The sequence below is a fragment of the Dipodomys ordii genome, unplaced genomic scaffold (genome assembly GCF_000151885.1).
Source record: "Dipodomys ordii isolate 6190 unplaced genomic scaffold, Dord_2.0 Scaffold80, whole genome shotgun sequence".
In the NCBI taxonomy this organism is placed as follows: domain Eukaryota; kingdom Metazoa; phylum Chordata; class Mammalia; order Rodentia; family Heteromyidae; genus Dipodomys; species Dipodomys ordii.
The window spans coordinates 7,149,733-7,167,686 of NW_012267296.1; the positions used below are offsets into that span (position 1 = coordinate 7,149,733).

General features: G+C 33.9%; 1 protein-coding gene across 1 annotated transcript in view; it reads right to left on the minus strand.

Annotated features, from left to right (window-relative positions):
- Positions 1 to 17,954, minus strand: part of LOC105992149 — a 139,328-nt gene that overhangs the window by 102,113 nt on the left and 19,261 nt on the right. The window contains exons 4-6 of the mRNA XM_013024973.1: positions 14,113 to 14,231; positions 12,194 to 13,674; positions 8,064 to 8,150 (exon numbers count right to left, since the gene is read on the minus strand). Coding sequence (XP_012880427.1) covers positions 8,064 to 8,150; positions 12,194 to 13,674; positions 14,113 to 14,231 — 1,687 coding nt within the window. The remainder of the gene's footprint in view (positions 1 to 8,063; positions 8,151 to 12,193; positions 13,675 to 14,112; positions 14,232 to 17,954) is intronic.

Here is a 17,954-nt window from a genome sequence, read left to right on the forward strand (position 1 = left end):
ACAAAGGAGGAGGCTACAATGCTTGATAAGAAATGTACTCATTATCTTGCCCATGTAATTGTAACCCCTCTGTACAGTATTTTCACAATAAAAAATAGTAATAAAAATAAAAAAACAACAAAAATAATTAAGCAAATTAGTCCAAAAATAGAAAAAATCAACAAAACAAAGAGTTGGTTCTTCAAAAAAATTAACCAAATTGACAGACCCTTAGCAAGTCTTATCAAAAAAAGAAGAGGACACACCCAAATAAACTCAGAGATGAGCATGGAAACATCACCACAGAAATAATCAAGATTTAGAACATTATAAGGGAATACTTCTCAAACCTTTATGCTAATAAGTTTGAGAACTTGGCAGAAATGGACCTTTTCCTAGCATATATCGACATTCTGAAACTAAACCAAGATCAGTTAAACCAACTGAACAGACCCATATCAAGCATTGAAATAGAAACAGCAATAAGATACCTCCCATTTAAGAAAAGCCCAGGACCAAATGGATTTACAGCAGAATTCTACAAGGCCTTCAAAGCACAGCTCACACCAATACTCCTCCAACTCTTCAATGTAATTGAAAGAGAAAGTTCACTACCAAACTTATTCTATGAGGCCATCATAACCCTCATCCCAAAACCAGGCAGGGACTCATCAAAGAGAACTATAGACCCATTTCTTTGATGAACACTGATGCAAAACTTCTCAACAAAATTTTGGCTAATTGACCTCAACAATTCATCAAAAAAATCATATACCATGGTCAAACAGGATTCATTTCAGGGATGCAAAACTGGATCAATATATGCAAATCAATTAATATAATTGATCACATCAACAAGAGCAAGGATAACAACCACATGGTTATCTCAATAGATGCAGAAAAAGCATTTGACAAGATCCAACACCCCTTTATGATGAAGGTTCTGGAAAAACTAGCCAGCATTATACTTAATGGTGAAAAACTAAAGCCATTTCTTCTAAATTCAGGAATGAGACAAGGATGTCCAATCTCTCCACAAGTTACAAAATATACTCAAGTTATATTGTATTTGTTTAGTTAGTACTTTCTAATAAGTGGGTGTAGCCAGAAACAAAAGGTGGAGAAATCCTGCCAAACCTACTGTTTATCCCAAGGTTATTGTAGGTAATCACAACGTATTGACTCTCCGAGGAGCAACACTAGAGGATTGACAGTGGGATCAAAATATACACCTTTAAATTAATTTAACCAGCCAACGTACAAATTAGCAGAAAGCAACAAGCTCCACTGTGAGGGACTGTTGTGGCTTGTTTTGATTTTCAATTTTGGGATTTAGAGATCCCTAGGAAATTAGTAAACCTAACCTGTGCTCTGTGAGAGCATTTCTAGAGACAATTCAAACAAGGGCTGTGATGCAATCATTGATTTATCCTTTAGCGAAATCATAATTTGATGTAATTATTAGGTGGTGATAAAAATTAGGGAATTGTGGTTGGTTGGAGGAAATAGGTTACCGAGAGTTTGCTTTTGAAGTGTACATCTTAGTCCTGGCCACTTTCAGTTTGTTCTCTCTGTTTCCCAGCTACCAGTGAATGAAAAGCTCTCCTCCACTATGTCTTCTCTGCCATGATGCTGTGCCTTACTAAAGATAGAGTTGCCACAACACACTATCTAAAGTATTCTGGTTCCAACACAAACTAGAGATATTGCAAAGAAGCAAGAATTTATAATCTATATGAACAGAAGAGAATGAGAAATGTGGGAATTTTGAGAGTAATCAGATGTAGGCTTTACCTTTCAAAAGCCCTATGGGTCAACCTGTATCCTGAAGCATTTTGTTTTTCCCCTTCCCCTCCCAGAATTAGGGAATTGTATAAACAAGATGCAGTGAAGACAGAGGTTACATCGTGGGGAAGAATCATACAAAGAAACAAAAAATGAGATATACAAAACTTTATGTTGAAAATGAACTTTACAACTTCTGCAGGGTCAGGGAAGAAAGGAGGGTGTAGTTGTGGAGGTGGGAGGGAAGGGATGGTGGAGGAAAACAAAGGAGGAGGCAACAATGCTCAATAGGAAATGTACTCATTACCTTGTTCATGTAACTGTAACCCCTCTGTACAGCATTTTTACAATAAAAAGCGTTCAAAAAAAGCTCCATGGTTAAAGCAGCAGAAAAAGATATGATGGCAGTGTCTCTTTCAAATAAAGAATATCAGTAAAGATAAAAAATGTTAAAGTAATTAAGGAGAGATAAATCATAGAAAATCAGTGGAAAATAAATCACAAAAACAGCTTCTCAGAAAATTGGAGTGGCTATACCTAAAACAAACACCATTGCTAGAGATAAAGAGGATAATTATGAAAGTGTTAAATGACCAGGAAAGTAACAGAATTATAAATATGTACGCACTTAAAATACATGAAATACAACTGGATAGAAATGAATGGAGGAATATATAATTTAGCAATAGTAGTTCTATACTTTATTATTTCATACTCAATTATGGGCAGAACATCACTGTAACATAATCAAATCTATTAGATACCAATTAAAGACATTCCATTGAGCAACAGATATATATATATATATACACATACATATATATCCCAGTGGAAAACATATGCTTAGCCATAGAGAAATCAAATTTAAAAGGATAAAAATGATGCAGATAACGTTCTTCAATTTTGAAGGAGTGAAACTAGAAATCAGTAACATAAGAAAAAATTTAAAATTCCTAGGTATGAAGGAATTAAACAGACCCCCTTCTTTAAACAACAACAAAACCCTAACAGTCTTGCTATATAGCCCAGACTAGCCAGGAACTCATAATTCACCTGCCTCAGGCTCTCTAGATATGAGATCACAAATATTCAGCTACCAACACTCTCTAACAACCAACTTGTCAAAGAATAGAATTTTGAAAATACTTTGAAGCAAATGAAAATGAAAGCACAGCACACAAACTGTGGGATTTAGTAGATCAGAGGGAATTCATAGCTGCCAAGGTTTTTATTACATACAAAGATGCCAAATCAATAATTTGACCTTATATTTTTAAAGGGAAAAAGATTAAGTTAAACTCGAAGCTAGAATATGGTAGAAAATGAAGACTTGAAGATTATCAATTAATAGGGAATAAGGAACAATAGACTCTATGTAGCCAAAAGGTTGCATCTTTGAAAACATAAAAAGAAATGGCAACACTTTAATTAACTAAGAAAAAGAAGATTCAATTTTTGAAAATGGATGTGAAAGTGGGACACTTCTACAGTACTTAAAGAAATAAAATGGAAGCTGCTATGAATGATTGCATACCAGCAAACTAGTTAACAGATTAAATGGACAAATTCCAAGAAATATACAACCTGCCAGAACGTGATAAAGAGAAACAGAAAAAATATGAACCAACCAATACCAACTAAAGAGACTGAACCAGTAATCTAAAACCTCTCACCAAAATATAGTGCAGAACCAGATGGTTTCACTGGTGAAGTATACTAAAGAATTGATACTAATTAAACGAAAATAAGTAATACTAATCTTTCTAAAAGTTTTCTTTGAAACAGGCAAGACAAGATTATGCCCTTATATATTGTCCAGGCTAGAATTAGATTGATAACAAGGTCAACTACAGATATCATAGATAAGAAAATTATAGAGCAATGCCTCTTATGAATATGGATGTAACATGCCACAACACAATGCTAGTAAATTTAATTCTTCAGGATATTAAGAATATGGATAGCAGTTGGGTTTATTTTAGTACTGGGACTACAATGTTTAACATGTAACACATCATACTAATAGAGTATAAAATTCACAGAATTGTTTCAGTATATGACGACAAGTCATTTGACACCACTTTATACCTTTTCATTAAGAACACTTAACAAATGAACAAAATCTCTGTCTTTAGGAGATTATAAAAATTTACTGCAAATGGGCAAATGACATAGCTAGCAAGATCAATAGAAAGCCCACGGATTGGGAGAAGATCTTTACTAGCCATACAACAGGGTCTCATATCTAAAATATACTTGGAACTCAAAAAATTAAACCCCCCAACAACAAATCCTCAAAGAAACAACTGCCCAATAAACAAGTGGGCGAAAGACTTAAAGAGAAACTTCTCTGAAGAAGAAAGAAGGATGGCCAATAGACACATGAAGAAATGTTCAACATCCCTAGCCATAAAAGAAATGCAAATCAAAACAACATTGAGATACCACCTCACTCCAGTTAGAACGGCAAAAATCAAGAACTCTAACAACAACAGATGCTGGAGGGGATGTGGACAAAAAGGAACCTTACTTCATTGTTGGTGGGAATGTAAACTTGTTCAACCACTTTGGAAAGCAGTATGGAGGTTCCTCAAAAGACTCCACATAGTGCTCCCCTATGACCCAGCAATCCCACTTTTGGGCATTTACCCAAATGTTTACAAACAAGACCACACTAAAGCTACCAGCACAACTATGTTCATTGCAGCATTATTTACCATAGCTAAGATATGGAACCAACCCAGATGCCCCTCAGTAGATGAATGGATCAAGAAAATGTGGTATATATACACAATGGAATTCTATGCCTCCATCAGAAAGAATGACATTGCCACATTTGTTAGGAAATGGAAAAACTTGGAAAAAATTATATTAAGTGAAGTAAGCCAGGCCCAAAGAAACATAGGTCCCATGGTTTCCCTTATTTGCAATATCTAGTATATGTATGAGTCAAGCGGAAAAGGTCAGATAATGTGATGTCAGGAAAATGAACCCTTAGACATGTATTTTAATGTTTTTTTCTTTCATGCATGTGTTTCTAACGCATTTATAAGACTATCTCTTTGTTGCTTTGTATGTCCCTCCCCCACAGTATAACCCCTGCTTTCACTATATTTGATGTCAGTATAACTTGTGGAGGAGAGGGGGAAAAAACAGTTGTTTAAGGATACAGGTGGACCTGATGCAACAACGAGAAGTACAAGTTGTCATGTCCAAAACGAGCTTTACAACGTCGGTGGAGGGGGGAGAGGGGGAGGAGAAGGGTTGGGATTGGGGGGGAGGGGGGAGGCTTGGAAGGGATGTGAAGGGTAAACCAAAGGAGGAGGCTGCAATGCTTGGTAAGAAATGTACTCATTATCCTGCCCATGTAATTGTAACCCCTCTGTACAGTATGTTCACAAATAAAAAATAAATAAATTAATTAAAAAAAATTTACTGCAAAAATTACATTTCATGATGAAACATTGGACATTTTTTACCTAAGATGAAGAATAAGATAAAACTTTCTACTTTTATCTTTGTCTTCAAAATATAACATTATGTATTATTATTCAATATTATACTGGAAGGTCTCATTAGAGATAATAGCAAACTAAAAGAAATATAAGATTGAAAATAAAAGAATATATTTACCTACAACTGATATAATTTTATGTATAAAAATCCTAATGAAATATTAAAAATGAATTTATCAAGTATCAAGATCCAAAATCAGTACTTATAACTGATTGTATTTCTATACCCTTGTAATAAAGAATCTAAAAATAAAACCAAGAAAACAATCCCATTTACAATAGTATGTGATAAATTAAATACTTTGAGATAAATTTAATAAGAAGTTCAAATATACTCTGAAGACTACAAAATATTGTTGTACAAAATTTTTTAAAAGCCTGTGAAAAAATACAAAATATTGAAAAAATCTGTGGAACAATATCTTATGTTCACTGATTGGGAAAATTGCTATATTTAAGCTAGTCATAACTTAAAATTTGATCTACAGTTTCAGTACAATTTATATAAGAATTTCAGTGGATTTCTCTGTAAATGATCAAGTTTATTATAAAATTCATGTGGAATTAAGAGTTTGGAATGATCAAATAGTCTTGAAAAAAATAATGTAGGTGAATTTATATTCCAAGATTTGTAAAAACTTACTACAAGGCAAAAGGCAATCAAGAAAGTGTGATGTTCGTACTATGTTGGGCATACAAGCCAATGGAATAAAGATCCAGAACAAGTACAGCAAGAGCACTTAATCTTCTCAATAGTAATAATGGGACAATGAATAGCTATGTGAAAAAGAAAGATCTGTTCTTTTAAATCATACCATTCTAATTACCTCAAAATAAGTCAAGCATGTGATGTAAAATCTGAAACTATAATGTCACTTAGAAAAAAATAGGTGTAAATCTTCACAATTTTGGAAGTGAAAAAACATTCTTTTTTTTGGGGGGGGGTCTGGTCATGGGGCCTGAACTCTGGGCCCGAGCGCTGTCCCTCAGCTCTTCAGCTCAAGGCTAGCACTCAATCACTTGAGCCACAGTGCCACTTCCGGTTTTTCTTTTCTTTTTGTTTATGTGGTGCTGAGGAATCGAACCCAGGGCCTCAGGCATGCAAGGCAAGCGCTCTACCACTGAGCCACCTTCTCAGCCCTAGAAAAACGTTCTTACATATGACACTCAAATCATGGGCTACAAGGGAAAATATATTGTACATAAAATTAAATTAAATAATTATAATATTCTAGCAAAACTTACAATTGTGTTCTTTGAAGTCATCAAGAAAGTAAAAATATAAGCCACAGAATAAGAAAAATATTTTCAAATTAAATATCTAATATTAAACAAGTACTCAGAACACCAAAGTGACTCTTATAAGCGATACTAGTAATATAACGAGGGGGAGAATATAGTCACAAACTCATGGCATATACCACAAAGTTAAGAAAAGTAAGTGTAGGTGTGGGTACAAGGGGGCGCTGAGAATGATGAAGTGGGTGACAATGATCAAGATCCATTATGTTCATTATTGTTATATTGTCAGATGGCACCTCCTTTGTATAACTACTGAAAGATAATAAAACTCTAAAAACTTTAAATTTTAAGAGAAAATATATAAAAATTAAAAATGATGAAAAGGGTCCAAGTAGACATTTACCCAAGGAAGACATAAAATGGACAACAGTTATATAAGAATATCAGTAGTTAGTAAAGAAAAGTAAATGGAAATGAGATGCCATCTGGCACTCATTAAAGTGGTTAAAGTCAGGTAATTAAGAAACAGATCATGCAGTTGCACTGTACTTATGTATTTTCCTTTCTAGGTATATGCCCAAAACAAATTAAAATGTACATATTCACACAAAAGCTTGTATACTAGTGTCTATACTAGCTTTATTTATAATAGTTAAAAATTAGAATCAACTTAACTGTCATCAACTAACATTCAAATAAAATCCAATATATCTCTTCTCTGGGATATTAATCGTTTATAGAATGAAATACTAATGCCTATTATAATATGGTATAACTTTGAGAGCATTATGTAGTTACAAGGGATCATAACTCTATTATTCCACTCATGAAATATATATAATATGGGGATCTTTCAAGATGGTTGATTAGTGCTTTCTTAAATTAAAAAGAATGGGAAGAGTAGGTAAGCAATAAGTATATAGTGCTGGGTTACTATCTATAATGATAAAAATGTTCTAAATTTAACTGTGCTGATGCCAGCATAATCTGTGAATATACTTAAATACTTACAAACGTTGACTTTTATGCTTTAGAGGATGAAATCAACCTTGAAATCAGTTAAAAATATATTCTGACTGAGAGAGAGCAAAGGAAGGGATGATGTCCGAAAAGCAATGTACTCTTTACCTGACTTATGTAACTGTAACCTCTCCGTGCATCAGCTTTATAATGACAAGAAAAATTATAAAGAGATATTTAAGTAACAGAATCTAATGAGCTTCCACGACAGGAAATATATTTTACATACTGTCAAAATTCCTTGCTAGATAAATTGTGTGAATCTGGATTACTATTAGGTTGGGACTCTTTGGAACTTCATACCTAGTTTCTTCTAGACTTTACTCCATGAACATTTTCTTTTCGCTGATGTTGATTTGTAGTATATAGCCTCGAGACCAACTGCATACTGAGTCTTATGAGCTCTAGAGAATGATTGCACCTCAATATGGTATTGGAACACGTCTGACAATAAATTCTGAGAGACTATGATTAAATTCTTGGGTAAAAATAAATTCTTAGGCAATTTCTACTATTACTCACCTCTGTTATCTCGTTGTGGTATGGTGTATTGTTCAGTTTTCTTTCTTTGGGGAAGTGGAAGGGGCATGGAAAGTGGCCTCCAAAACCCTAGAAACATCAAATTGACTCAATTACTTTCCAGTCCTAGAAAAATAACATTGTAGAAAGAGTATATACTGTTTGCATTAGGACAGGTTGGTAGCATGTTTGCCTATATAAAATTTAAACAGATATTCAGTTAACTCTAAAAATGTGTTGAAAATTCTCATCTGAGTAGTAGGGCATAAAATTGAACAACAACCATCCACATATGGTCCCTAGTCACAAGAGTAAAGAGACTGAAATTTGGTTGTGGTGATGCAGCAAGGCTATTTTCCTCATAACTCTTTACTATTAGCATAGAGAAGGGACACACATAGTAAAATCTGACTTTAAGAAATGGTTGTTACTTATATAGTAGTAAAGAGATGACTAGCACAAAGAGCTCCTTTTTATTTGTTATACACATTTTTATTCTTTAATAACAATGGAAGTTTCAGCTAACTAGTAGTATCAATGGATTTTTTTGGTCCTAGTGTTTGATTGAGCACTATCTCTGGGCACTATCTCTGAGCTCTTTTGCTCAAGGCTAGCACTCTACCACTTGAGCTATTGGCACCACTTCTGATTTTCTAGTGGGTAACGGGAGATAAGAGTCTTTTGGACTTTCTTTCCCGGGCTGGCTTTGAACTCTGATCCTCAGATCTTAGGCATGTGCCACCAGCATCCTGCTTCAATGTATATTTTGCATAAAAGATTGAGAATACTTTTATTTCATCTACCGCCTTCTATTTTAATTCTAGAATTTAAAAATTACATTTAGCCTTTCTGTTTTTATTTTCAACACACAGCAGCTAACAATGCATAAGATAAGCTATGACATTTTCTATTTTCTACTTTCAGATTTACCATATACTAATAAATAATTATATTAATAATAATTGACAAATTAAACAATTCCCACTCAATTGGTAGTATTGAAATTCAAGTAAACTCAACAAAATATACTTAATTGATTACCTCCAGAAAAATAATACATTCTTTCAATTATACTCTTCACTCTATGAAGTCATAGATACCATGGAAGTAATGCTAAATTAGGTGTTCCTATGCTTGGTGATGGGGGCAAAGTTCTCTGCTTGAAGTTCAGTTTCCTCCTTTTTCTAGCAAGGACAATAATGCCATTGTTTTCATAATTTAGAAGATCACAGGTTGAAAACTTGAGATTACACAATTGTGTTTTATTAGGAACTCAGGGTCTAAAATAAGATTAAGTTATGCACAAAGTCCAAGACAAGTCTGACATGTGTTTACAGACCCATTGTCTTTACTGGGAAATAGGTGTAACATATAACTTAGAGTTGAAAGTACATTTTTCATGGTTAGTGGCACAGATATTGGAACATGAGATCATATCCTGATTTTTTAAATTTAGTTTGCTACTTTTTTTAGTTACATAACTCCTTGGTATCTCAGTTTTTTCATTGGTTAAAATAAGGATAATAATAGTAACCTACCTCTTAGGTTTGTGAGGCTCATTGTGTTTCTACATATAAATCTAGTAAATTCGTTTTGTAAGTTACCCATACTGAATTATCACTAGACAATTAATATGTATAAAATATTTAAGTAGTTCATGATATTACTATATAATGTGTATAGTATCTTTTATGTATAAGCAGGTATAACAGTAGTGAATTAAATTAGATGTAACGATGCATACAATTTTGTAGTATAATGCTTGGCACATTATAAGAATTTGATTTTAGCAAATACTATTTTTACATAATGGACTATAAAAAGGTTAAAGGTGCTAATGAAGGTTATACTTTTATGAATTTATTGTAATTTATTATGAATTTATTATGTATACTGAGCACATAGTAGGCAATAACCAAACTTTTGTAAAGCATATCATTAACAATGAATTTGAATTTCATGATTCTTCTAGCCCTAAGCAGTAATTTCATTTCATTGTATATTTACCAAATAGTGTTTGAAAATATTGAAAACAAAAGTAATATGAGAAACTTAAATCTTTATATTCTCTATGCTGATTAATGCACCTCTTAAGGGATTGCTAATATTACCTCATTAAAACAGAAAGATATTAAAGACTTAGAATACTGTGAATTCAACTTAAATGAAAACAAATTTTTAAGGTATTTTTCTCTATTCTCATAAAAGGTAATAGACTTTTTATCACTACTTTAAAGGAGAATCTTAGAAATTAATTTCTCATATTACATAATCGATTCTAATAGGACTGCTTTCTTTTTTTTTTTTTTTGGGTCCGGTAGTGGGGCCTGAACTCTGGGCCTGGGCACTGTCCCTCACCTCTTCAGCTCAAGGCCAGCGCTCTACCACTTGAGCCACAGCGCCACTTCCGGCTTTTTTCTTTTTGCTTATGTGGTGCTGAGGAATCGAACCCAGGGCCTCAGGCATGCTAGGCAAGTGCTCTACCACTGAGCCACCTTCCCAGCCCCTACGACTGCTTTCTAACTGGAGGGTCAGTGAGGGTTTTTTTTTTGCTTTTTTAAAATGAGCTGGATGAATGGTTTGAGGTTCAATCTGACTAAAACTGCAATGTGGAGATACTTTCTCTTCGTAAATATCCCAATATATAGTACATTTTATTTTTCGTTGGAATCAATAGTCTACCATATAAAACGCACATAGCTTAAGGAAAACTCAGTTGTAATATGGAACAAATTTCAAGACTTACTATGTGGAAATTGCATATTAATATGAGTAACATTGACTATAAATTAATTGGGAATTATTTTAAAATAATCTGTTCTTGAAAGGATTCACAGGAATTTATTGAGCCATGGACATTTTTATAATCTCAGAGGGGCAACTTCTTAGAATATTTAGGTGCTTATTCTGAGTTTTGGAGGTTTGAAGCTTTGGGTCAAAAGTTGAGTGGAAAATGACTAAACAGAATTAACACACTATTGATGAGATAGTAATAGTTTCTTTTTCACAATCTACATGTCTTGATTAAATGGCCTAAGAAATGGAGAGTTGTAATGATTTAGTATGATGGACAAAATTAACAAGATGACAACTTCTCACTGAAAATTTTGGATGTTTTTAATAAATTTTTTGAGAGAAAGAAGATGAGTTAAATTTTTACAAATTCATGTTTGTATAATTATCTCTTTGGTCAGCAACTAACTATAAGAAGCACTACGAATAGTCTCTCTCTATTTACCTACTCCAGAATGATAGGAGCTAAATTTCATGGAGTTTTTACACCTATTGCTTTTCTTTCTAGGAATTGTATAATTTCTCTCCATTAAACAGAAGAGGATAAAAGTGGTTTGCCTAATTTTTAAAAGTAAAATGAGAGGACAAGGGGGGGCACAGAGATGGAGGGAGGAAGGATGAACAAATACAGACATTGTACTCAGTAGTCACTGTGTGGAAAATGAAGTATGCAATTTGTGGGCAGGGACAAGCAGGGGAAATTGGGGAAAAGTAAAATTAGAGATGATGTCCAAAGAGAAATGTACTCATTATCTTCGTACAACACCTTAATAATAACAATAACATTACATTTTAAAAATAGTCATTTGAGAAATGGTGCAGATGGAAAGTTAGATTCTGTGTACTGTATAACATAACCGGGACACCAATGCACCCTTAAGGGATGATTCCAGAATGGTTCTAGATGGTTCTAGTTGCATGGGCATGGTAGAGTCTGTGTAAGAATGGTACTGGCTGAAAAGTCTCCTATGTGGACCTGAGCACTCTGTGTGGGCAACTGTTGGGTCCCCCTGTAAAGTTCAGTGACAGTGCAAGACCTCAGCGGTTTTCACTGGCCATGCTATAAGAACTTAGATTATTCTCAGCAAAATGCAAAGTCACTATTTCTAATTCTGAAAAGTTTATCACATATATAATACAGCTAAAATTACATGCAATCAATAAACTATTATTTTATGAAATAAATAAAAATAAAATAAAAATCTGAGATGAAGATGTCTATTCATTGAATTCCTGCTAAAATGATTTCAGACCCAAATCATTCCAAACATTTGCCATTTTGGAAGTTACTAAGCTTGTGAAACAATATGGTTTCAAAATCCACATACATTACACCTTACCTTGAGGGCGATTAGCCTTTTTGCGAGCACCCAGCCTATGCGTTTCACTTTCTGATTCATGAGATTGTCTTTCACGATCAAGAGCGATTCTCTGTTCTTTTTCAGTTTCAATCTCTATGTCAGGTCTGCCTCTTTTTTCAGCCAGAATAAATCCTTCCTTTCCAAACTTTGTCTCCTTTGGTTTTGCTTTATCTTTTGACTCATCTTTGTCTTTTCCCTTTTCAATGTTTGTCTGTTTTTCAGAATTAGACTTCAGTCGCTCCCTTTCGAAGTTATCCCAATAGCTTTGAAGGTCATCCGGACATTCTTCAGAGCTCTCCTGAAGTCTTACAGATCGATATTGAGATCTTCTGGATCTACTTCGGCGTCCAATATACTCATAGTCCGATTTTTGCCTTTCAGGCTCTATCCAGCTTCTTCTAGAATCAGATTTGAAGCCCATTTGGAATCTTGGCAAGTTAGCAGAACCATGGCAAGTTTTAGCCTTCCTCATGTGTTCACCAGTATCAGAGATCTTCTTCGGGCTTTCAAAGTCCAAGTTCAGTGCTTGTATTTCAGACCAAGACTCCTTCCAAAGATTCTCAGCAGTAGTGCCTAGCTGAAATGGTTTCGTATCTATGAGATATTTCACAGCTGAGCCTAGCTCAAGCTTTTCTGAGTCTGAGTCTATCCCACTTAACTCTGAGTCAGAGTCTATGTTGTATCGTTTAGAACCAATTTTCTGGTGTTTTTCTTTTTTCATCACGTGCACTGTAGGTGCAGTGGGTGGTTCCATTCTACCACTTTCTGTGTCTGAGGTTGTTACACGCCTTTCAGAAGCAGAGATCCTGCAGACTTTTTCCTTGTCAATCAATCCATCCGATTCCATCAGACATTTTACAGAATCTGAAATCATTTGGCTTTTTTCGATCTCTGATGTCTGTTTCTCAGATGGGAGTGTCATGTGGAATTTTTCTGAGCCTGAATCTCTGTCCATTTTTCCATTATCAGAGTCCAACAAGTATTTTTCAGAGTCAGAATCTTCTAAACATTTTTCTGAACTTGAATCCATCCAGTGTCTCAGAGAGCCAGATTCCACATGGCACTCTTCAATTCTCACCATACGCTGCTCTGGTTTCATCAGAACTTCTACAAAGCTTGAATCGATCTGGAAGCCTTTTCCTTCTAACAGAAGTTTTGCAGAGTCGAAGCATCTGGGGCCTTTTTCTGAATCTGAATCTGTTCCCCAAATCACTGAGCTAGAGTCTTTTGAGTATTTTTCCATGTCATAGTCTGAACTAATGCCTCTATCAGAGTCAGAATCAATTACACATCTTTCAGAACCTGAATCCAGAAGAGGTGTATCACTTTCAGTTATTGTTAGTTCTTGGAGACTTTTCAAGTCCAAAGAACCACCTGAAGTTTCAGAACCTTTTGTGTCAGACAATTCTGTTTCAGATTTGTTTCTTTTATCATTTCTTGGTGAAACTGTTCCTTCATTACTTAAAATAAAAAGGTAAACATTAGTACATATTTAAATATTCATTAAATATTAGTAAATACCTATTTCCCTATTGAAATCTCTCTGAAGGAAAATATTATCGAATATTCATTTCTATTTGTTAATCTATAGAAAGCAAGAGACAACACTAATCTTCTTGTGAAACCATTTGGAAGAATAGTTATGTATGCTGATATTACACTCATTTGCATGCTGTCCCACAAGAACTGTTTTCCAATGTTCCTAAAAATAATTGCCTGGCTAGGCTACTTCTTTGCAATCTACTGTTTGTTCTCTTGTTTATATCCAATCAGTATGTGATTATTTTGGGGATGAAATGTCATGTTTGAAATACCCCATTAAATATAACTAATTTTTTCTATGTTCTAGGCTAAATTAAGATTATAATTAGGTAAATCTTATTATCAGTAAAGATTACCTTGGAGTGCTGACTCTGTCTCTAGAAAAATGTTCTGATCTGTCAAGTACTCTTTGAGTTGGTAGAGTTACACACTGTAAAGATGACAGAGGTCCACTTGATGAAAGAGCTGTTACTGGCTGGAAATAAAAAAAAATATAAAGTTGTAATTTCTTAGTTTAGTATGAAAGAGCATACTCATATCAGAACAGAATAAAGGATGTCAATTTCATTGGTGATACTTATACTTAATGGTTAAATACAGTGTGCGCTTTCAAAGTAAAACTTCAGAAGTAATATTTGTATACATATGCAGGCATGGTAGACAGAGTATTTTCCCAGCTTTTACTTTTCTTTTAACACTGATCCTATGCTGTACCTTGTATAATGAGGAGCTTGGTTGTAGGTATCATCTACTTAACCTGAATTTGGCTAATCAGATTTAGAGTTAGAATTCAGAAAACTTTTTTTCTACTAGTTGCATGAAGTGAGGACTGGCAATCCTAGGCACTGTGAAAAAGTCAACTCTGTCATATGCACATAAAAGTAGAAAAGGACCCCACTGAAGAGAATGTGGAACACAAAATCCATACATACAGGAAGTAGAAATAGAAGATCATGTCTCTAAAAAATAGAAGTGTTTTCTACCTAGTTTTCTAATTCTTTTTTTCAGGTCCCAATTCCAATCTTCCTATCAATTATAATTTCTGTCCTTGGATAGGTATTCTAAGCTAAGATATGCTCATATACACTACTCCTTGTCCTACTTGTTTATTTTCATTTTCTTCTTTATTAATTTTAGTTCAAGCAAGCATCAGTGAGGTTTATCCCTTCAATGACCTCGTAAGACAACAGAAATGCTGTCAATATTTTACTTATCTGAAAGTAGAACAACAGTATGGTTTTTAGTCATACTTCAACTGTAGATGAAAAGAAGGTTGAAAAATGACAAAAATAATTGTATCTGTGTGAAGATATTTCTTCTATTTCAATGAAGCTTTAAGAAAAACAATACTTATGGTATAAATATAATTTCAGTATCATATAAGAAAAATACCTATATGTCTTATACATTAGAACTGATAGCAATAAAAGCTTTAGAATCTACCTTCTAAGACCATAACTATGAAGCTCAGATGAAGATAATGTCTAGAAGAAACTATTCATTTTGAAAAATGGTAAAGAATTTTAAAACGTAGGTTGTGTGTAATGGCTCACACTTGTTATCCCAGCCACAGTGGAGGTAGAGATCAAGAGGAACACTGTTTGAAGCCAGCCTGGGTAAAAAGTTAGAGAAACTCCATCTCAATTAACAGGGAGGACAGTTATATGTTAATGGCCTCAGCTAAGTGGAAAACTATGGGTAGGAGGTTTCCAGTCTGAAGTCAGCTCCATGTAAAAATACGAGACCCTACTTGAAAAATAACTAATCCAATAAGGCTGGAGGGATGGATAGAACACCTCTGTAGCAAGTAGCAAGGTTCTGATTTAAATCCTCAGACCCATGTATGAAAAGAGAATCAGAAAATGTCATTAATTGTTCATCTGGAAAAGAAACAGAAATATTGAAATTTCCACATTCTGGGGAAAATAGGTAATGTAGGATTTTCATGTTGTTCTTAATATTAAATTAAACACACAGACATAATGTTCTACATCAGTTATAATAATAACTATTTTATCACAATTTCCTGTCAATAGATTATTTTAAAATTCAAGTTGGAAGGTAAAAACGTACTGGAAATAAAAACAAATTTTCAACTAGCTATAATCTATGTTTAATCACATACTATGTGCCTTTATGAATTGATAACTAATATCCTTTGATGTGATTGATGCCACCCAGGCTTTTGAGTAACTATACAGTTAATGTTTCTAGTCCTTGTAGAAAAGTCTACAGCAGCTATGACTTGTACTACAGTGAGAAAGAAATTTAGATTAGCATACTGAAATTTTCAAAGGAAATGAAAGTGAATAGTTTCACTGTCAACAGACATATCCAAAGAAATTGCTAAAATAAGTTATCATAAGAATATATAAATGAGGGCTGGGAAGGTGGCTCAGTGATAGAGTGCTTGCTGTTCACGCATGAGTCCCTGAGTTTGATTCCTCAGCACCACATAAGCAGAAAAAGCTGGAAATGGTGCTGTGTCTCAAGTGGTAGAGCACTAGCCTTGAGCAAAAGCAGCTCAGGGATAGTGCCCAGGCCTTGAGTTCAAGCCCCAGGACTGGCAAAAAAAAAAGAATATATAAATGATAAATGAAAATATATAAATGATATAAATGATGAAATTAAAACAAAAAGTGTGAATAAGAATACAATAGGTATTCCTTCTCTTCAGTTTTCTGTATTTTCCACAGATGATGTGGTTCTCAGTGTACAAAGAGCAAGCACATCAGGGTAGGGGTGTAGCTAAGCCGTAGATTATTTATCTAGCATATTCAAGGTCCCAGGTTTGACCCATATATTACAAAAACAGCAATGTGTACATGTAGAAAGAAAAGGGAGAAAAATGTTTTGCAAATAAAACTGAAGAAAAGTTACAAATCAGTAACAGAAAGATGATGGAAATCAGACATCTGGAAATGAAGCACTCATTGTGATAAGGGAATCTCTAGTGAGATTTAAAAAGTGCAAAAAATTTAATACAGACAAAAATGAGATATTAAAATCTGTAAGACAGACATATTTCTGAGAAAGAAATATAGATCACTAAACAAATACATTTCACAAATACAAATTAAAAAAGAACGTTTCAGGTGAATAACTTTTTTTATTTAGTGACAGAAAAACAGAGTCAATAAACCTCAATAGCAGAATAAGGTAAATAATAAAGTTAGCAGGACATCCCATCTGAAAAACAAACAAATAAAAAGAAAAGACTGGAGATGTAACTCATAAGGAAGAACCCTTGTCAAATAAGTATAAGGTTCTGCGTTCAGTTCTTGGTATTGTAAAGCAAACAAAATAATCTAAAAATTATATAAAATGTTTAAAAATGCCACATATTAGATGGGCTGTTGGACAATAGCAGAGAACTTGCCTAAAATGCACAAGGCTCTGGCCTGATCCCCAGCACACACACACACACACACACACATACACACACACACACACACACATTCTTCACTATTAATCCATATTTTAAAAATATTCCTAAAAATATGTAGTGAAGATTGAATATCTCTTTTGTAAAAATTGGGGGCCAACATTTTGGATTCATGTTTTTTTAATCTGGGAATATTTGTAAATACATACTGAATTATCTTGTGATACATACTGAATTATCTTGGGGATGGAAACAAAGTATAACCATAAAAACCCACTTGTCTTTCATATATAACTTGTAAATATCGCCCGAAAGAAATTTTCCACTGAAGTGTGTAACATGAAATCAAGTGTGGAATTTTCCATGAGGGTAAATCATGTTGACACTCAAAATATTTCAGATTTTGAGTATTGAGCATTTCCAACTATAGACTGTTAGACTAGGAATTTCTAGTCTTTGTTTTTTAATGAGTATCAAATAAATAAGTTTTATGAAGTCTTACAAAGGAATGTGGATAAAAATGATGACTAGTAAATATCAGTGTAAATAATTGCAATAAAAATAGTAACTTCAAAGTTAAAATCTCAGACATAATCAATGTGGTGAAATTAGGGATAAAAATCACACTTTAAGATCACATTGAGGAATTGTACTGAGTGTGTTGCTAGAAAGAAGTCGTTACAAGAAAAAAAATAAGGTAATTTGACTGGCTTATTCCATTTTCAGCCACATATTGAATGTATATATTTAAGAGATTGTAGCCGGGTGCTGGTGGCTCATGCCAGCAATCCTAGCTACTCAGGAGGCTGAGAT